At 43.0% G+C, this 22841-nt stretch overlaps 1 protein-coding gene across 1 annotated transcript in view; it reads left to right on the top strand.

Moving 5' to 3' along the window:
• PLXNA4 (plexin A4) overlaps positions 1-22841 on the top strand; it is a 437744-nt gene that overhangs the window by 314048 nt on the left and 100855 nt on the right. The window contains exons 8-10 of the mRNA XM_070754448.1: positions 2161-2260; positions 2751-2865; positions 16887-17087. Of these exons, the coding sequence (XP_070610549.1) occupies positions 2161-2260; positions 2751-2865; positions 16887-17087 (416 nt within the window). The remainder of the gene's footprint in view (positions 1-2160; positions 2261-2750; positions 2866-16886; positions 17088-22841) is intronic.

The following is a 22841-nucleotide window of genomic DNA, read 5'->3' as shown; positions in this document are numbered from 1 at the left end:
AACACACAAAGAGTGAGTGCCCACACCCATAGTCACAACAGCACACAAAGAGGGAGTGCCCACACCCATAATCACAACAACACACAAAGAGTGAATGCCCACACCCATAATCACAACAACACACAAAGAGTGAGTGCCCACACCCATAGTCACAACAGCACACAAAGAGTGAGTGCCCACACCCATAATCACAACAACACACAAAGAGTGAGTGCCCACACCCATAGTCACAACAACACACAAAGAGTGAGTGCCCACACCCATAATCACAACAACACACAAAGAGTGAGTGCCCACACCCATAATCACAACAACACACAAAGAGTGAGTGCCCACACCCATAGTCACAACAGCACACAAGCACACAACAGATACAAACCTAATGTAAACTCGACTGCAGGAAATACGACTCCTCGCCTCAATTTCCCTATCTATTTACTATCAGAATAGAATAGAATAGAAGAATAGAATAGAATAGAATGTTATTGGCCAAGTGTGATTGGACACACAAAGGAATTTGTCTTGGTGCAGATGCTCTCAATGTACATAAAACAAAATATACATTTGTGAAGAATCATGTGGTACGACACTTAACGATTGTCATAGGGGTCAAAGAAGCAATGAAGAAGCAACATTAATAAAAATCTTAGGATATAAGCAACGTTACAGTCATACAGTCCTAAGTGGGAGGAAATGGGTGATAGGAATAATGAGAAAAACGAGTAGAATAGAAGTGCAGATTTAGTAGAAAGTCTGACAGTATTGGCGGAATTATTTGTTTAGTAGAGTGATGGCGTTCGGAACGAAACTGTTCTTGTGTCTAGTTGTCGGTGTGCAGTGCTCTGTAGCGACGTTTTGAGGGTAGGAACATTACTGAACATCCAAAATATATTCTTTAATTCTATGTACGTATGCCATATGTGTACATACAGATTGCACATAGGCACACAAAAACATACATTATCTAATATATAAATAGTCTGTGTATGTACACACAAACACATGTGTGTACTAGTATCAGACACTCCGGAATGGTTTAAGTCTGGTTATTATTATCATTATTATCATTATTATCATTATTATCATCATCATTATCATCATTATCATCATTATCATCATCATTATCATCATTATCATCATTATCATCATTATCATCATTATCATCATCATCATCATCATCATCATTATCATCATTATCATCATCATTATCATCATTATCATCATTATCATCATTATCATCATTATCATCATTATCATTATTATCATTAGAGTTGGCCATGGGGATCTTGAGCAGAAAGAGAAGGCAAAACCCTCCCTTTCTCTTCACCCCCAACAAGTGGTACCCAAGGGAGCCCTGCCTGCCTCAACCAACATAGAGGTGGCACTTGGACATCTGTTTCAATAACCAGTTCTTCATCTTGGAAGAAAATATAATAATTAAAAAAATACTAGACTGTGCGGAGATGGACAGGCTATCCAAAAGATTAGAGGGAAAAGAAGAATCAGATTACTATAAAACATGGGCAAAATTTTATGATTGGCTAAAAGAAATAAATAAATAAAAATTTATGCAAAGCAACATATCAAATAAAAGAATTCAAAAATTAATATTATGCAAAAGAAGTGTAATTCTCTGATCAAATATCCAAAAAAAAAAAATGGATAAATTTTCATTTCCCAAATGTTGTATATATATATGTTTTTATGTATGTTTTTTCCCTTTGTCTTGTATGTCACATTTGTAAAATAAATAAATAAATAAATAAATTTCAGGAATCCTCCAAAAAAAAAGAAAAAAAGAGAGAAAGCTTGGTTATCTTGATTGAAGGCTGGTTAAAGGTTCAAATCTAGAGCTGGCTCTTTAGAATTTTATCCCTGGACAGGGTATGTCCAAGCCACCAGGTAAAGTAACACAACTCCACGGCAATTTTACCCATTCTTAGGGAGAACGTTTCCCTTAGGACTGGCCTCTCCAAACCTGGCAACCTTAAGACTTGTGGACTTCAACTCCCAGAATTCCTCAACCAGCATAGTCTTAAAGTTGTCAAGGTCCCTGCCCTAGGGAACAGCCATGCCCAGGTGGACCAGCACACAGGTAGAGGAGTTGCTAGAAGAAAGGAATTTGGATGAATGACAAAGTAACTGTTTTCTTCCTCGCAGGAGACCACCATGTCGTCCAACTCCAGCTCAAATCCAAAGAAACGGGCATGACTTTTGCCAGCACCAGTTTTGTCTTCTACAACTGCAGCGTCCACGCCTCGTAAGTTCATGCTTCTCTTCTGGGTCCTCTTTTTCTGACGGCGCCTCTTCTTGGTGCCTGTGAATTCTATCACCATGAGTGAAGCAGAGCTGATTCTAAGTTCAGCACTAGGAGGGTGTGTCTGTGAGAGAGAAATGATTGGATGGATGGATGGATGGATGGATGCATGGAAGAGAGAGAGAGAGAGACAGACACATGTTAGATAGACAGACAGACAGACAGACAGAGACATGGATGGATGGATGAATGGATGGATGATAGATAAAGTGGGTGGGTGGTTGGGTGGGTGGATTGGTAGATTGGAAGAGGTAGATGATAGATAGATAGATAGATAGATAGATAGATAGATAGATAGATAGATAGATAGATAGATAGCGGGGACTAGAACTTTGATCAGTGCTTTGATTTACTCCACCCCACCCCACCCTGGTTGCCCCGAGAACGGCCCATGCGCTTTCTTTATGTTTCTTCTCTCTTCTAATCCTTCCAGGTGCCTCTCGTGCGTGGAGAGCCCGTACCGATGTTATTGGTGTAAATATCGTCACGTTTGCACCCACGAGCCTCGCAATTGTCACTTCCTGGAAGGGCAAGTCAACCTCCCTGAGGTAGGAAGACAGAAGGAGGTTTCTGAGATCTCCTCTTGAGCGGAGCCTAAATAATAATAATAATAACAATAACCATTCGATTTTACTTGGGGGAGTTTGCCTCCTGCGATGATATCTTTAATATTCTCTAATAACAACATTTATTTATTTATTCATTCATTCATTCATTCATTCATTCATTCATTCATTCACTTATTTATTTAGTTATTTAGTTATTTACTTATTTACTTATTTACTTATTTACTTATTTATTTAATTTGTATGCCGCCCCTCTCCGCAGTCTCGGGGCGGCTCACAGCAACAGAAAACAATATATAATACAAATTCAATAATTAAGAAACTAAAAACCCATAATTTAAAAAACATGCACACAACATACCCTGTTTCCCCGATAGTAAGACACCCCCGATTGTAAGACGTATCGGGGGTTTCAGGGGGGTCGGCTAATATAAGCCGTACCCCGAAAGTAAGACATATGTCTTACTTTCGGGGAAACACGGGGGTATTGCCGGGGGGGAGCCCAATGACGTCGCTTCCAAGCTCCCTGCACGCCCTTCGCCTCGCCGCGGCGCCACCGCCTCTTCCCCGGCTTGGCAAAGCGAAGGACGGCGCTGGTCCGAAGCGAGCCGAGCGGGCGGCGGCTTGCAGCGAAGGCGCTTGTCCCAGCAACCGAGTCCTGCCGAGGCTCGGCTGCAAGCGGCCAGTGAGGCCGACCGGCTCCGAGGCGAGCGGCCGGAGCTGTGCCCTCCTTCGCCCGCCTCCTTTCCGGCAGGCAGGTGGGGCTGCCCAACTGCGCAGAGCGGCTCCTCCCCTCCAGACACACGCTTCCCCGTCACGCGTCTGCGGCTCCACACGTGCACGCCGCTTGGAGCCCTGAGGTTGAACTTGGAAAAGGGCTCACGAGGCTCCTGTCCCGCGGCTGCCCTTCTGGACTCTGGGGAGATGCCTTCGGGAACGCGACCCTTTCAATTTTTTTCCAATGTAAGACATACCCCGAAAGTAAGACGTAGTGGGGCTTTTGGGGGTAAAAAGAAAGTAAGACACTGTCTTACTTTCGGGGAAACACGGTACCACACATAAACAGTGTAGGCCTGACGACAGAGGTGGGTTTTAAGGAGTTTACGAAAGGCAAGGAGGGTGGGGGCAGTTCTAATCTTAGAGGGGAGCTGATTCCAGAGGGTCGGGGCCGCCACAGAGAAGGCTCTTCCCCTGGGACCCGCCAAACGACATTGCTTTGTCAACGGGACCCGGAGAAGGCCAACTCTGTGGGACCTAATCGGTCGCTGGGATTCATGTGGCAGAAGGCGGTCCCGGAGATATTCTGGTCCGATGCCATGAAGGGCTTTATAGGTCTAACCCAAGTTCCTAGAAAAGATAGTTGGGCAAAAATGCCAAATCCAGGCAAAACATCTGGCTAACTGCATCACAAAACATATTAATAAGAGCTTGGAGAAGATTGAGTAGCGTTTATTTTGTCAGAAAGGCTTTGTAGAAAAAGCATGTGCTCTCTTAGGGCTGAGATGAAGCGATTTCATTTTTTGTCCCGGTAATCTCACGGCTAAATGATCCGAAATATTCCCCAGATATGTGTTAAATCTTTGGCATGATTGTTTGCAACAGTAAATTGCCATTGAAAAGGGTCGAAGACCCCGAGCGTTTGTTAAAGAACTTTTATCAACAGCTGTATAGAAATTAAATATTTTCAGGTCATCCTTATCTTACAACTACAATTGAGATCAGAATTGATCTCAAGAATTCTGGGAGTTGAAGTCCACAAGTCATAGAAGAGCCAACTTTGCCTACCCCTGGTCTAGACCATCCACTGTTCAGAATTAAAAGTCTACACACTCACGGGGTAATACTTGCTGTGAGCTGCCCCAAGTTTTCGGAGAGGGGCGGCATACAAATCTAATAAATTATTATTATTATTAAAAAGACATATGCAAGGCATATAAACCCTTCCATTCCTCACCATCCAGCCAGAGCTGAAGAAGCTTCTTAGATGAGAAGCAAAACATCTTAAAAGAAAAATTGGAAAGTCCAGTTGCCTCGTGGGGAAAAAAAGGGGGGCACTTTTGGAATGTCAACTTTCAATTTTAAACACATGACTGTGAGGATGCCGCAACAGTTGTTAAGTACAAGGACTATGTGTCAGTCTCATTTTTTAAGTGCCGTCGAAATATCACTAAATGAATGGTTGCAAATTGAGATCCACCTGTGACACCCTCGCTGGTATAGATGCTTCTTTATTTTTTATTTTTTTTATTATTATTATTATTATTATTATTATTATTATTATTATTATTATTATTTATTAGATTTGTATGCCGCCCCTCTCCGAAGACTCGGGGCAGCTCACAAATAATATAATAAAAATAATAATAAAAACAATATTCCAGTGAAAACAAATCTAATATTAAAAAGCACATAAAACCCTATCATATTTAAAAAAGCAAACAACATATACATACCCAAACATAAATATTAAAAAAAAGCCTGGGGGAAAGGTGTCTCAACTCCCCCATGCCTGGCGGTATAGATGGGTCTTGAGTAATTTATGAAAGAAAAGGAGTGTGTGGACAGTTCTAATCTCCGGGGGGAGTTGATTCCAGAGGGCCGGGGCTGCCACAGAGAAGGCTCTTCCCCTGGGGCCTGCCAAACGAGGCTCATTTTTTGGAATCCAAAGCAGGACACCACACGGTCCTAACAATATCCAGATTCTGAATCATAAACCTCATTCAAAGATTTATGAGCCTTGGAAGTGGTGCGACTTTTCATCGCAGCTACAACCTGAAGCAACGAATTCAGCCTGGGTTGGGAAGCGGAGTTCTTTCTCCTAGATCCGATCAGTTTATTTCCTTTCATCCCTCTTAATTAAAAACCCAAACTTGCCTGGTACTCTCAAAAGAGTCTGGACCATACAAAGTCTTCTTCGTCTCCTCTTCAAAATTTCCACCTCTGCAATAAAACAAAGATATTTACTTTTTAGATGTCTTTTAAGTATTGGATTTGTTACATAGTTTATCACTGCTGGGAGCCACTCCGAGTCTCCGGAGAGGGGCGGCCTACAAATCTAATAAATTATTATTAATTATTATTATTATATTAGTACGGCTGGCACAAAACTAACTCAAAATATTTAAAAAAGGTGGATGATCGAATCGCCGGATTGGGGATCGGAACACTTTTCTTTGGGCGTATCCAGTAATGGGTTCCAGGTTACATTAGTTGATGCACCATCCCGGTAGGGAAATCAGAGCTGCACATGTAGCTGTGCATCCCTGATGTGCTCACGTGCACCCCGTGCACCCACATGAGATTTGGCTTCTGCGCATGGTAAGATTTCAGCAATTTCCACAAATTCTTTGCTTCCGTGCAAGAAGACCTAGACAGACTATCACAGTGGGCCCATACCAACAAAATGAGGTTCAACACCGACAAATGCAGAGTCCTCCACCTCGGCAAAAAGAACCCTAGACATACATACAGCCTGGGAGATACCCACTCAGCAGTAGTGACTGCGAAAGAGATCTTGGAGTCTTGGTGGACAATCAACTAAACATGAGTCAGCAATGTGCAGCAGCAGCCAAAAAAGCCAACTCAATCCTAAGCTGCATCAACAGAGGAATACGCTCCAAGACCAGGGAAGTACTAATACCACTCTACTATGCCCTGGTCAGACCCCACCTGGAGTACTGCATCCAATTTTGGTCACCTCACTACAAAAAAGACATCGAAACTCTGGAGAAGGTGCAAAAAAGAGCAACCAAAATGATTAGGGGACTCGAAACCAAGACTTACGAAGAGAGATTGAGAGAACTGGGCATGGACAGCCTAGAAAAAAGAAGGTCTAGAGGGGACATGATAGCAGTTTACAGATACTTGAGGGGTTGCCACGGTGAGGAGGGGGTCTCTTTATTCCCCAGGGCACCAGAGGGCCGGACGAGGAACAATGGTTGGAAGCTGACCAAGGAGAGATTCAACCTGGAAATAAGGAAGAACTTCCTGACGGTCAGAGCGATCAACCAATGGAACTGCCTGCCAGGGGAGGTGGTGAACTCCCCAACTCTGGACACCTTCAAGAGGAGATTGGACTTCCATTTGGCTGGGGTGCTGTAGGGTTTCCTGCTCAGGCAGGGGGTTGGACTTGATGACCTAACGGTCCCTTTCAACTCTATTAATAAAATAAAATTTTAAAAAAATGCGCAGAAGCAAAAATATCGGCGAAAATTACTGAAACCTCGCTCCCGCGTATCCTCATGCAAGATTTCACTTCCACAGAATCCATATCTCATGCCAACGGGCATGCGCGCGACAGCCTTGGTAGGTGCACTGGTAACGCGGAAGGCAAACGGCCTTTCCCTGGATGTATCATTTCTCTTTTGAGGGAGCTTTTGAAAACACAGCCAGCTGCTTTGAAATATGTTTTGGCAGCCCTTGAGTGGAAGAATCCGTGGCGATTATTTCCTTGAATGGGGTGGGAAAGAACGAGTGTGCGATGTTTACCAGATAAGGGAGGGTGGGGATTGTGCAGTATCCTTCCCCCAGGAGTGGGGAAGGAATGGAGAATTTGCAATATCCTTCCCCCATGACTACTTCAGCTTATACCACAACAACACAAGAGCACGCAACAGATTCAAACTTAATATTAACCGCTCCAAACTTGACTGTAAAAAATTTGACTTCAGCAACCGAGTTGTCGAAGCGTGGAACTCATTACCTGACTCAGTAGTGTCAACCCCTAATCCTCAACATTTCTCCCTTAGACTATCCACGACTGACCTCTCCAGGTTCCTAAGAGGTCAGTAAGGGGCATACATAAGTGCACTAGTGTGCCTTTCGTCCAATTGTCTTTCCTTTATCTCATATATCATATATATTTTCTTCCTTTCATATATCTTCTCCTCTATTTTTACATATTATCTTTATATATATTACTTCATGTCTATTCTCTTCCATATGTATTGTGTATTGGACAAATGAATAAATAAATAAATAAAACTTGGGCGTCCTCCTCGATCCACAGCTGACATTAGAGAAACATCTTTCAGCTGTGGCGAGGGGGACGTTTGCCCAGGTTCGCCTTGTGCACCAGTTGCGACCCTACTTGGACCGGGAGTCACTGCTCACAGTCACTCATGCCCTCATCACCTCGAGGCTTGACTACTGTAACGCTCTCTACATGGGGCTACTTTTGAAAAATGTTCGGAAACTCCAGATCGTGCAGAATGCAGCTGCGAGAGCAATCATGGGCTTTCCCAAATATGCCCATGTTACACCAACACTCCGCAGTCTGCATTGGTTGCCGATCAGTTTCTGGTCACAATTCAAAGTGTTGGTTATGACCTATAAAGCCCTTCATGGCACCGGACCAGACTATCTCAGGGACCGCCTTCTGCTGCATGAATCCCAGCGACCAGTTAGGTCCCACAGAGTGGATCTTCTCCGGGTCCCATCAACTAAGCAATGTTGCCTGGTGGGACCCAGGGGAAGAGCCTTCTCTGTGGCGGCCCCAGCCCTCTGGAACCAATTCCCCCCAGAGATTAGAACGGCCCCCACCCTCCTTGCCTTTCGTAAACAACTTAAAACCCACCTCTGCCACCAGGCATGGGGGAATTGAGATCCTCTTTCCCCCTAGGCCTTTACAATTCTATGCATGGTATGTATGTATGTATGTATGTTTGGTTTTTATATTAATTGATTTTTAATCATCAATACCAAATTACTATTGTACACTGTTTTATTGTCGCTGTTAGCCGCCCCGAGTCTCTGGAGAGGGGCGGCATACAAATCCAATAAATAAATAAATAAATAAAATAAAATAAAATAAATCATTCCCTAGCAGTGGGGAGGGAATGAATGGGGATTTTGCAGTATCCTTCCCCCAGGAGTGGGGAGGGAATGAATGGGGATTTTGCAGTATCCTCCCCCTGCCACACCCATCAAGCCAGGCCCACAGAACCGGTAGTAAAAAGTTTTTGAATTTCACCCCTGCTCAAGGTCATCCACAGGTTCCATCCCAGTTGGTCCTTCTTGCTAGAAGTCTTAGGTTTGTGCTCCCGAGACTTTAAATGAGGAACAAGTTTGCATTAGTTTCAATTACAAGAGCTATTGATCGATAGGTCCGTCAGGTGGAAATTGTGCTGATTCTACACTCAGAATCGCCTTTAATAATTCAGCAGATGAGAGAACGAGATGGTAGGGGGTTTTTTGGTTAACTCTTAAGAGGTTTTAGAGCTACGGAATCCATGAAAAGTAAGCAGGAAGAAAATTATAGGAGCAGAGTTACATCTTCCCTTTTGTACACGTGTGTCCTGATGTCACACTCATGTATGAAAGCATCAGAGCTCGTGGTGCGACAGCACAACATTCTTTTGCCATGTTGCTAAAAGCAGCAAGCTCTTAACGGACTCCAGGAGAATGGAAAGGAATTATTATTATTATTATTATTATTATTATTATTATTATTATTAATTAGATTTGTATGCCGCCCCTCTCCATAGACTCAGGGTGGCTCACAACAATAACAAAGACAATGTAAGAACAAATCTAATAATTTAAAAAAAACACTAAAACCCCCATTATTAAAAGCAAGCATACACACAAACATACCATGTATAAGCTGTATAGGCCCGGGGGAGATGTCTTAGTTCCCCCATGCCTGACGGCAGAGATGGGTCTTAAGAACTTTATGAAAGGCAAGGAGGGTGGGGGCAGTTCTGATCTCCGGGGGGAGCTGGTTCCAGAGGGTCGGGGCCACCACAGAGAAGGCTCTTCTCCTGGGTCCCGTCAGACGGCATTGTTTAGTCGACGAGACCCGGAGAAGGCCAACTCTGTGGGACCTAACCGGTCACTGGGATTCATGCGAATGGAATAGAATAGAATAGAATAGAATAGAATAAGAATTAAATAGAATTAGAATAGAATGGAATAGAATAGAATAGAATAAGAATTAAATAGAATTAGAATAGAATGGAATAGAATAGAATAAGAATTAAATAGAATAGAATAGAAGAATAGAAGAATAGAAGAATAGAATAGAATTAGAATAGAATAGAATAGAATAGAATAGAATAGAATTCTTTATTGGCCAAGTGTGATTGGATACACAAGGAATTTGTCTTTGGTGCAGATGCTCTCAGTGTACATAAAAGAAAATATACGTTTGTTAAGAATCATGAGAATCAATGATAGTCCAGGTACAAATAAGCAATCCAATCTTATTAGGAACGAGTCAATATAAATCATAAGGATGCAAGCAACAAAGTTACAGTCATACAGTCATTTGTGGGTGGTGATGGGTGATGAGAAGATTAACAGTAGGGCAGACTTAGTAAATAGTTTAACAGTGTTGGGGGAATTATTTGTTTAGCAGAGTGGTGGCATTCAGGAAAAAAATGTCCTTGTGTCTTGCCATCTGGTTAAGAGGGCGGGGAAAATATTGACTGACCCCTCGCATCCTGGACACAAACTGTTTCAACTCCTACCCTCAAAACGTCACTACAGAGCACTGCACACCAAGACAACTAGACACAAGAACAGTTTTTCCCCGAACACCATCACTCTGCTAAACAAATAATTCCCTCAACACTGTCAGACCTTTTACTAAATCTGCACTTCTATTTCTAATAGTTTTTCTCATCATTCCTATCACCCATTTCCTCCCACTTATGACTGTATGACTGTATCCTTAAGATTTTTATTAATATTCATTGTTTCCTGATTGCTTATTTGACCCCTATGACAATCGTTAAGTGTTGTACCACATGATTCTTGACAAATGTCTCTTTTTCTTTTATGTACATTGAGAGCATCTGCACCAAGACAAATTCTTTGTATGTCCAATCATACTTGGCCAATAGAAAATTCTATTCTATTCTATTCTAATAATATTTTAATTCAATTTTCATATCTCATCTTTCCCCCAAACAACTAAATATTAATGTTTATTCATCTTTTACTTTTCCATCTGTTCTGTCGGGCTCTCTGGCAGACTCCTCCCGAAAATTCACAGGTACAAATTTCAGACACACACACGTGTGAAAATTCAAAACAATGTTCTTTATAATGAAAATTCACTTAAACTAAGCCCTCTTTTGCTTTAACAAAGAACACTCATCTCCAAACAAACTGGTAATTTGTACAAGTCCCTTATCAGTTCTGTGATACTTAGCTTGCAGCTGTGAGGCAATTCACAGTCCTTCTTCTTTCACAAAGTGAAACACACTTTGCTCTGGTTTAGTTTCAAAGCGGGGAAAAATCAGCACACAAAAGGTCAAAGTCAGTAAAGCAGGTACAAAACACAACGATTAGATAATCCTCCACAATGGCCAAACCCACAGGCTGCTCTTTATAGCAGCCTCACTAATGACCACAGCCCCACCCAACCACAGGTGGCCTCATTTTCTTTGATAATAATCTCTCAGTTGTTGTTGCCTATGCATCGCTCTCCGCATGCGTGGCTGTATCATTAACTCTTATTCTGAATCCAAGGAGGAGCTAGAGAATTGATCTCCTTCTGAACTGTCTGCCCCACTCTCCTCCTCCCTGTCACTCATGTCTTCTTGGTCAGAGGAGCCTTCATCAGCAGATTCCACCGGGGGCAAAACAGGCCTTCAGCATGTGGATGTCTCCCCCACATCCACAGTCCTTGGGGCAGGAGCTGGGCCAGAGCTAACCACAACACCATCCAGTCATAAAACTTCCCCCACGTTTTATAATAATATTGTTTATCTTTCATTTTCAAAGTCAATCTATTCATTTCTGCACAGTCCATAATCTTCCTCAAAACGTCCCTTCTCCTGGAATAAAGAAATATTTGAGTTCAGAGCGTTTGCTGTGTTTGAGGAGCTGGGTCCAGACAGGCTATTAAAGCCCCATAATAGCTGCTTTTCGCATCCGATCGGGCCTTTGAGGGCAACGAGCGACATTTGTGGCGGGATATGGATCCCTCCTGAGATCCATTCTCCTCTCGCCCCATCCACCGGTCTGGCGTGCCCAGCACAAGAGCGAGGCTGGCTGGTTTGAATGGAAGGGAAACAATAGCCCCTTTCATGTGGGTCTGTATTTCAACAGTATCTTTTTCCCCCCAAAGCCTTGAAAAGAGATTTTGGGGAGTTTTGTAAAGAAGAAAGCCGGGTGGCTTGCATAAAAGAGGGCGGAAAAGAATAAAAGCTGGAAATTTTTTTTAATATATTTTTTTTTTTAAAAGAAAAAGAGAAGAGCAATTCCAGATAACCAGCCTGTTAAGGCCTGGGCTTAAAAGGTACTTAATCATCTAATTGCTTAGAAGGAGGGTGTGTTTTTTTAAATATTTTTTTTCTCTTTCATCTCGCTTGTGCTTGTGCTCATCTCCAAAATGAGGAGGGGGCTGAGAAGGAGATGAAAAGGGGTGGAAATCTGCAAAAAAAATTGTTTAGAAAGAAGCTTTGCACGCTATAAGGGTTCCAACTCGCTCCTGTCTCGCGCCACATAAAAGGACGAGAACTTCAAATATGATTTCCTCGGGTTTTTTTCAGCTGGTAGATAGAAACTCCATTTTTTGAGCCAGCTGCCGCGAGGCTCGAAACCCTTCAAGAGCCTCCTTCAGGTTCAAATGCACTGATTTCCTTTGTCCTCCCCTTTTTCCTCCAGGAGCCAGAGATTCCCGGGTCTCCGGGGTTGTCAAGGGCCCCGCTGGTTGGAAGGAGATGGATCGAGAGGGGGGGCAGTGTTAGAGAAATCTTGACAGGTGCAGAGAGGCACAGGTGGGAGGAGGAGGAGGGGAAGACATCCCCACCCCCCAAAAAAAATTCGAATGCAACCCTCCGATGGAAGGCCGACTCCTTTTTTGATAGAAGAGTCCTTTCGAATGGGGCAATATTAAAAGCGTGAGATGGGTAGCTGGGTGGGTGTATCAAGAGGCCTCTGGGTTTATCCTGAGGATAGCTAGATAGCTGCCATGTTTACCCCAAAATAAGACCCCGTTGTTGTTGTTTTTATTGGGCTTATGATCAGGGGAGGTCTTATTTTGGGGGAAATTAAAAGTCTGTCTGTCTGTCTATCTCTGTCTATGCCTGTCTATGTCCGTCCATTATCTATCTATCTATCTATCTATCTATCTATCTATCTATCTATCTATCTATCTATCTATCTATCTATATCTGTCTGTCTACTGTGTTTCCCCAAAAACAAGACCCTGACTTATATTTTTTGAAACCAAATAAGCATTTGGCTTTATTACTATGCACTCAAAACCCTGATTGGGGTTATGATCAGGGGAGGTCTTATTTTGGGAAAAATAAGGTGTCTGTCTATCTGTCTATTTCTGTCTATACGGATCTGTCTGTCTATATCTATCTGAGTGTCTGTCTGTCCATTCGTCCATCCATCCATCCATCTGCCTGCCTACCTACCTACCTACCTACCTACCTACCTGCCTACCATGTTTTCCCAAAACTAAGACCCTTTCTTATATTTTTTTGAACCCTGAAATAAGCTCTTGGCCTTATTGCCATGCACTCAAAAGCCCGATTGGGCTTCTGATCAGGAGATGTCTTATTTTGGGGGAAACAGGGTAGCTAGCCCTATGGAAGAATGGATTGATGGATGGGTGGGTGATGGAGGATGGGTGGATGGATGATAGATAGATAGATAGATAGATAGATAGATAGATAGATAGATAGATAGACAGACAGACAGACAGACAGACAGACAGACAGACAGACAGACAGACAGACAGACAGACAGACAGACAGACAGATAGATATAAGACAATGGGTAGGTGGATGGACAAAAAAAGTTGGATGGATGGATAGATGGATAGATGGAGGGATGGATGAACAATAGATACATAGACAAATATAGAAATGGAGGGAGGAGAGAAAGAGAGATGACAGACTGATATGGATGGATAGATGGATAAACAGATAGAGAGAGAGAAAATTAAATGTGGTACCTGATGATTCTTGACAAATGTATCTTTTTCTTTTATGTACACTTAGAGCATCTGCACCAAAGACAAATTCCATGTGTGTCCAATCACACTTGGCCAATTAAGAATTCTATTCTATTCTATTCTATTCTATTCTAAAAAAGGAGATAGAGAGACAGACAGTTAGACATTTATAGATGGATTAGAAGACCTCCAAGGTCCCTTCCAGCTCTATTCTGATTGATTGACATCCAAGGGGTGTCAAATTCACATCACATGACATGTCGTGAATTCTCCCCCTTCACGAAACCAGGGGTGGGCGTGGCTAGGGCGTGATACATCCGGCCCGCGGGCCGCTAGTTTGACACCCCTGTCGGGAGAGGTCGTGTGGAGGCCAAGGAAGGGCACCGGAAGCTCTGCAGATAAGATTAGGGTCCCCTGCTGTCCCGCCATGCCACCCCGCTTTTCATTCCTTAACAAGAGGCAATTGCCACAGCTTCAATCCAGCCTTCGTTAGCATATAAAAAGGTTTGAGGCTGCGTTTAAGAAGTTCATTATAGATAATTGAAGAGGCCAGGGCTGGGAAAGGCAAACAGGCACTTCACAATGTGTGTCTCCCTTTGATTGACTCCCATGTACTTCCTAATTGAAACGTTAAAAAGCAATTTATTTTTTGGAGGTGGGGGAAGCAGAAGAGATGGACACGGGGTTGTGGGGCCCGGCCGCCTTCTGCAGCCCTGACTCTAGAAGCCTCAAATGTCCATTGCACGATACTGGGCGTTATACAGGTAGTCCTGAACTTACAACATATTCGTTTAGTGTCTGTTCAAAGTTACAAACGGCCCTGGAAAAAATGACTTAGGACTGTTTATAACCATTGCAGCATCCCCACAGGCATGCGATCAAAATTGGGACAACTGGCTTATATACTGTTCTCAGCCGGTAGGCTTTAAATGGGTTTTCATGCTTTCTTTCTTTCTTTCTTTCTTTCTTTCTTTCCTTCCTTCTTTCATTCATTCATTCATTCATTCATTCTTTTTTTCTTATTTATTTATTTACTTACTTACTTACTTACTTACTTACTTACTTACTTACTTACTTATTTATTAGATTTGTATGCCACCCCTCTCCAAAGACTCGGGGCGGCTCACAACAGCAATAAAAACAATATAGCAGTGGAACAAATCTAATATTAAAAGACATATAAAACCCTATCATTATTTAAAAAAACAAACAACACATTCATACCAAACATAAAACAAAGTATAAAAAAGCCTGGGGGAAAGGTGTCTCAATTCCCCTATGCCTGGCAATATAAGTGAGTCTTGAGTAGTTTACGAAAGACAGGAAGGGTGGGGGCAGTTCTGATCTCCGGGGGGAGTTGGTTCCAGAGAGCCAGGGCCGCCACAGAGAAGGCTCTTCCCCTGGGGCCCGCCAAACGACATTGTTTAGTCGACGGGACCCGGAGAAGGCCAACTCTGTGGGACCTTATTGGTCGCTTTAAGAGGTGGGGACTTCAATTCCCAGAATTCCTCAGCCAGCCTGCTTAACATGGGTGGACTTCAATTCCCAGAATTCCTTAATCAGCCTGCTTTAAGATGGGTGGACTTCAACTCCCAGAGTTCCTAAAGATTATTTGATCATTATGTAGTTTTAAACATTCATTAATAAACTGTATTGGATCGAGCATTAATTACTGTCCTATTTTGAAGGCTTTTTGAACACATAGCTTGCTTAATAATGCCTAATATCTAATCCCAGCAGAACGGGGATTCTGCGATGATTAAGTCCATGCATTTTTTTTGCTAATATAGCTGGTAAATGTTGAGCAGTTTTTTCCCCCCAGAATTCTTTGTGGTATTGCTGTTTCATACAGAACAATTTCCCCCGCCTGCTTTTACATACTTGTACACAAATCCAGCGATCTAACATTTATTTCGGTATTAAATTAACTTTAATAGCCATCCAGAAAGAAACATCAGGAAACGAAACAATTTGTTGCACTTTGCAATTGATTTGCTCTAGGAACTATATAAAACCAACAGTGGGATTCATTATAAAGATGATTGGATGGTTTCCCCAATTTGTTCAAAAACTTTCAGACCAAAGGATGGTTAATTAAGCATGGCTGATAAAAAGGGTAAAAATTTGCACATTTTGCTTGTAATCCCTCCAGACGGCTTAGCTAGGTTATAATGGAGATGAGACAATATGGGGCCATTTGGAATGGGATGATATAATAGGAGGGGAGATGAGTTTTTACGGATGACGTGAATATCAAGACCTTTCCACTTGAATTTTTTTTAAAAATTCACTCTGCATCGCTCTGTTTACCTTCCGATGCCAAATAACATCAAATCTGTACATAAAAACCTTTGATCATTTTCACCAATAGTCAGGTTTGGTCTAGTGGTGAAGGAACCAGATTAGAAACTGGGAGATGGTGAGTTCTAATTCTGCGTTAGGTATAAATGCAGACTGGGGGGCTTTGGGCTAATCACCAGGAGATGGTGAGTTCTAGTCCAACGTTTGTAACTTTGAACAGTCACTAAACGAGTATGTTGTAAGTTCAGGACTACCTGTATAAAGCCAGAAAAGAAGGTGTGTTCTGACAACTGCTTGACAAAGTATGGTGTATGTTTCAGTAGCGTCCTGAAAAGAAAACCGCACATAATCATGAGAGACTGTTCAAATGAGCCAGAAGCAGTTTCACTGAATGCTCTGTTTTGTACCGGTAAGATTTCTGCTTAAGTAGAGATTTATAGCCTGTTATCTCTCACCTATTCAGAGTGAAATGTTAATTGCAACATAAAGCTATCAAATCCCAGGCGAGAGAGGAATTCCAGTTGTGTGGCTTGCTTGCTACCAGAATATATTCCCTGCCCATTTGAACGGTTGGAGAAGAAATAAAAAGTTGCTTGTTTGAAGATTGTGTCTTTGTGGGAAAAGTAGTTGTGCATAGAACAGCTGCTATAGGGGAAGGGTGGGTGGGGAGGAGCAGCTTATCTTGTTTCAAGACTTGGGTTCAAGAAGATTCTTGTGAAAACATGAATATGTGACACTTTCTGTCCTAACATCCAGAATTGTGCTCCCTCTGCTTTGTGTGCAGGATTGTCCCCAGCTGCTGAGGGCCAACAAGATCCTGGTCCCTGTGGATGTGATCAAGCCCATAACCCTGAAGGCTAAGAATTTACCCCAACCACAGTCCGGCCAACGGGGCTACGAGTGCATCATCACCATCCAGGGCCTGGAGAAGCGGGTGCCAGCCCTGAGGTTCAACAGCTCCAGTGTCCAATGCCAGAACACTTCCGTGAGTAAGCGCCATCCACAAGGGAGCAGGGAGGATCGGCTCTGGGGGAAACAGTTCCAACGGGGCAGCTGGGACTCTGAGGTCAAAGCCCTGCCCTCTTTTGCCATACATCCCCCCTCCCCTGGAAAATATTTTATTTAGCAATCATACAAGGTATACAGAAGAAGAAAAATGGATGATAGATATAGAAATAGGTAGGGGGAGGGAAGAAGGGGGGGGGGAAAGAGAGATACAGACAGATAGACAGACAGACAGAAGTAGATGATAGACAGAAAGAAATAAGGGATGGATGGATGGATGGGTGGGTGGGTGGGTGGATGAATAGACAGATAGGAATAGATGATAGATAGACAGAAAGAAATAGAAGATAGATAGATAGATAGATAGATAGATAGATAGATAGATAGATAGATAGATAGATAGATAGATAGATGGAGAGAGAGAGACAGAGAGAGAAAGAAAGAAAGAAAGAAATTGATGATAGATAAACATACACAAATAGGAGATAGGTAGGTAGGTAGATGATAGAAAAGAATAGAAAACAAAACAAAACGAAGAGATGATAGATCTGTGATTTTGAAACTATGGCACGCATGCCACACAGAGCCCTATCTGAGGACACAGGAGGCGTTGCCCTTTGTCAGCACATTTTCAGCCTTCCGGTGGGTTGGGGAAGCTGTTTTCACCCTTCCAAGGCTTCAGGAAAGCCTCTGGATGTGCCTTGGCCTGTGGATGGTGAAAAACGAGCCCAATGGGTCTACTGGAAGTTCTTTAAGAAACGTCCCGTAGGCCCGTTGAGCCATTTTTTTGCCCTCTGTTTTCCTGAAGCCTAAGGAGGATGAAAAACTAGCCCAATGGGCCTACTGGAAGTCTGCAGGCTTCAGAGAGGGTGAGGATCAGGGTTAGGGGAATTGTTCATGCATGTGCAGTGGGAAAGGTCATTGCATTATGGGTGTGTGCATGCACACACAGGCACATGCTATTGCATGCATGTGACCTTTTGGCACCCAAGCAAAAAAAGAAAAAAAGGTTCGCCATCACTGTGTTAGATAATCTGGTTGGAACTCACTCATATTTATGAACGTCATCGTATATTGGGATCACGCAATCCCCTTTTGCAACTTTCTGTAAAGCAAAGCCAGACTCACATAACGACCATATAATTAATTAACAGCTGCCATGATTCGCTTAACAACCGTGATGAAAAAAAGGTGGTAAAATGGGGCAAAACTCACTTAACAATGGTCTCGTAGAGTAACAGAAATTTCGGGGATCAATTGCAGCTGTAACTTGAGGACCCTTCTGTGTTACGCTTGCTGTTTGCCCTTCCAGAGGTTGTCTTTTTTTGTTGCTGTCAGAAAAAGAGGATGCCTTCTAGAGAAAGGAAGGCAGGAGTCATCTATTTCCTTCTCCAAATATTATCTGCACCTATTATACATGCCATTCTGTGCTTCCCCCAGTAAAATCGTGTCCAAGAATTATGGAGGCCAGATATCGATGTATGTGTGCCAGCAGCTTTGATCTATTTTGAGAGAATGGTGCATTGTGGAAGACAAATGGATCATTGTAAATCAGTTCCAGGAGGGGTGAACCCAATCTGCTTGTCTCCGTCTCCCTTTCTGCTCCGTAACCAACATCCCCCTCACCTTGTTTTCTGCAAATGCCATCTCCATAGGCAGGGAGACCTCACCTACAAAAAGATATTGATCAAATTGAACAGTATTTAGGGGTAGTGATTTCTGACAGTCTCAAAATGGGTGAACAGTGCAGTCAGGCAGTAGGGAAACCAAATTTAATGCTTGGCTGCATAACTAGAGGTATAACAAGCAGGACGAAGGAGATTGTGATCCCACTGTGTGGAGCGCTGGTGAGACCACATTTGGAAGACTGTGTTCAGTTCTGGAGACCTCACCTACAAAAAGAGATTGACAAAATTGAAGGGGTCCAAAGATGGGCTACAAAAATGGTGGAAGGTCTTAAGCATAAAACGTATCAGGAAAGACTTCATGAACTCAATCTGTATAGTCTGGAGCAGAGAAGGGAAAGGGGGAGGCATGATCGAAATATTTAAATATGTTAAACGGTTAAACAGGGTTCAGGGGGGAAGTATTTTTAATAGAAAAGTCAACCCAAGAACAAGGGGGCACAATCTGAGGTTAGTTGGGGGAAAGATCAGAAGCAACATGAGAAAATATTATTTGACTGAAAGAGTAGTAGATGCTTGTAACAACGACATGAGCAGATGTGGTTGGCAAATCCAAAGGAACTGAATTTAAACATGCCTGGGATAAACATAACCATCCTAAGATAAAATACAGGAAATAATATAAGAGCAGACGAGATGGATCATGAGATCTTTTTCTGCCGTCAATCTTCTATGTTTCTATGTAATTTTAATTTAATTGTATTAATTTTATTGTAACGTGCTGCTTTTTATATGTTGTAATCTGCCCCGAGTCTTCGGAGAGGGGTAGCAGAGATATCCAATAAACAAAGAAACAATATCCATCCTAAGATAAAACACAGGAAATAGTATAAGGGCAGACTAGATGGACCAGGAGGTCTTTTTCTGCTGTCAATCTTCTATGTTTCTAAGTTTCTACGTAGAACCGCATGCAAACACTGGGAACAGGCTCCAGCTGTTTGCCTGCCCCGCTGATGCCTGATTCCAAAGGCAGCTGATAACTATCAGACTGCCCTGGCCCCGTTTCTGCCTCGGATGCAGAGCGCTCGTTAAAGCCTTCCCCAGATTCCAAGCCTGGCCCATGTTCCTCCGCCACATCTTCACTGTCCAAATCTACTTCCAGCTCTTCTAGAAGACCACAACCGTTTGAGGAACCTCTACCCGTCTCCTGCTTCATGTATGCTTCTACTCCATCCCTGCAGCTGGCTGAACCTTCTGGCCCCTGGTTGTTGCCTTGCAGGCAGATGTTGTCCTTTTAATTAAGAGCCTCGGTGGCCGTAAAACCCCTGTGGAGTCTATGGGGCATTCATAGCCTTCCGCTTGGCTCGGAGGAGTAGCGATGCGGTCAAGAGGAACTAATGTCAAATGACGCCACGAGATGTACGAGTTCAGAGGGGGGTTACCCAACCCTTTTCTGTCCCTCTCACATCATATTTTTCTGCCTCGGGTTAATTACTCATCATTCGAGCTTGCAAGATTTTATGCCCGAGTGTCACCTTCGCCCACCCCTGCGGCTATCTTTCAGACCGCGTCCTCTAAGCCCAGGATTATACAGACAAGAAAAATGGATTTGGGTGGAAGGCTAAGCTCTCTCTGGCTTTTTTGGATGCCGCTGCACACTGCTGGCTCATGTTTAGCTGGTTGTCTACTAAGATTCCAAGCCTCGGTGGCACAGTGGTTAGAGAGCAGTATTTGCAAGCTACTTCTGCTGATCACTGGCTACCAGCAGTTCGGCAGATCGAATCTCAGTAGGTTCAAGGTTGACTCAGCCTTCCATCCTTCCAAGGAGGGTCAAATTAGGACCCAGATTGTTGGGGACAACATTCTGACTCTCTGTAAACTGTTTGAGAGAGGGCTATAAAGCCCTGTGAAGCGGTATATAAGTCTAAATACTATTGCTATTTCTTTCATCTTTCTCCCTCATTTCTCTTTCTCCTTTCTTCCCTCATCTTCCTTCCTTCCTTCCCTTTCCCCTTCACTCCCCTCTCATCTATTTCTTTCTCCCTCCGTCATTCCTCATTTCTCTTTCTCCTTCCTTCCTTCTTCTCTTCTCTTCCCCCCTTCCTCCCCTCTCATCTATTTCTTTCTCCTCCTCCGTCATTCCTCATTTCTCTCTTTTTTCTTCCTTCCTTCCTCCCTCCCTCCTTCCTTCCTTCCTTCCCCCCTCCCCCTCTCATCTATTTATTTCTCCTCCTCCCTCATTCCTCATTTCTCTCTTTCTCCTTCCCTCCCTCCTTCTTTCCTTCCTTCCTTCCTTCTTCTCTTCCTTTCCCCCCTTCCTCCCCTCTCATCTATTTCTTTCTCCCTCCTCTGTCATTCTTCATTTCTCTCTTTCTTCTTCCTTCCTTCCCTCCTTCCTTTCTTCCTTCCTTCCCCCTCTCATCTATTTCTTTCTCCTCCTCCCTCATTCCTCATTTCTCTCTTTCTCCTTCCCTCCTTCCTTCCCTCATCTTCCTTCCTTCTTTCCTTCCTTCCTCCTCCAATTTTCACAGCCTATGCTGGTCCTCTATCTATTTACACTGGGGAGAGAAAGAAGAGGAGATTAGGGAACTCAGGAAACCACCCTCTGAATGCTAAACTCCCTCTCCTTCTCTCCTCTCCTTCATTTCCAAACCCACCAATCATGGAGGAGAGATGCAGGGGTGCCATCTTGGCAGTCCATGTCTAAAGTGCTTTTTAAAAAATATATTTCATGCCTTTTCCCAGAGAGATTTGATTTACAAGGAATACAGATGCCTCTGGAGTGTCACAGGAGCCATAGTGGAAACCCTGACAAAATAATTACAAATAAGTTTGCATTGAATCGATTGTCTCCACGAATTGAAGGAACACTGTATTTACATGACACTATATTACAGAACAAAACACCAACCAACCAACCAACCAACCAACCACAATCAGACCACACTATACAAAATCACTAAATGAAACCATCAAACCAGACCACACACCCACACAAAAGGTGCATTACATTATATACAGGTACTGACCAATCAGATCATAGAACACATGGCATGACTCAGCATTCACTTTACTTCTGCTGTACTTGTAAGATTACCTCAGGTTTATATCCTGACAACACGGCCATTAAGTGAATCTGGCTTGGGATCACGTAACCCAGGGACATGGCCACAGTCATAAATATGAACCAGATGCCCAGCGTCTAATTTTTGGTCATGTGACCAGCAGTCATCATCTCCTTATAACAACCCCATAATCCCTCACGGGGTGGAATAATAATAATAATAATAATAATAATAATAATAATAATAATAATTATTATTATTATTATTATTATTATTATTATTTATTGGATTTGTATGCCACCCCTCTCCGTAGACTCGGGGCGGCTAACAACAATGATAAAAACAGCATATAACAATCCAATAATAAAACAACTAAAAACCCTTATTATAAAACCAAACATACACACAGACATACCATGCATAACTTGTAATGGCCTAGGGGGAAGAGCTATCTCAACTCCCCCATGCCTGGTGGTATAAATGAGTCTTGAGTAGTTTACGAAAGACAGGGAGGGTGGGGGCAATTCTAATCTCTGGGGGGAGTTGGTTCCAGAGGGCCGGGGCCGCCACAGAGAAGGCTCTTCCCCTGGGCCCCGCCAAACGACATTGTTTAGTCGATGGGACCCGGAGAAGACCCACTCTGTGGGACCTTATCGGTCGCTGGGATTCATGCGGTAGCAGGCGGTTCTGGAGGTAGTCTGGTCCAAAGCCATGTAGGGCTTTAAAGGTCATGACCAACACTTTGAATTGTGACTGGAAACATTCAGAGTATAAGATACATCCAAATTATCAGCCTCTTTTAGGGAGGAAAAAGGTATATCTTACACTCAGAAAAATATGGTGCTTTTATGTATGTATGTATGTATGTATGTATGTATGTATGTATGTATGTATGTATGCATGTAATTAGACTTCTATCCCTCCCTTCTCGAAGTGATGTAGGATGGCATTTTTGGGGTTTTTTTCAAAATCCAACCAATAGTCACATTGCAACTGTGGGGTTTTTGTTTTGTTTTTTTAAACTCAGTTTGCATACAGTGACAA

The sequence above is a fragment of the Erythrolamprus reginae genome, chromosome 6, assembly GCF_031021105.1.
Source record: "Erythrolamprus reginae isolate rEryReg1 chromosome 6, rEryReg1.hap1, whole genome shotgun sequence".
Classification (NCBI taxonomy): Eukaryota; Metazoa; Chordata; class Lepidosauria; order Squamata; family Dipsadidae; genus Erythrolamprus; species Erythrolamprus reginae.
Note: the sequence above shows the minus strand (reverse complement) of the source record. Positions and strands in the feature narration are given on the sequence as shown.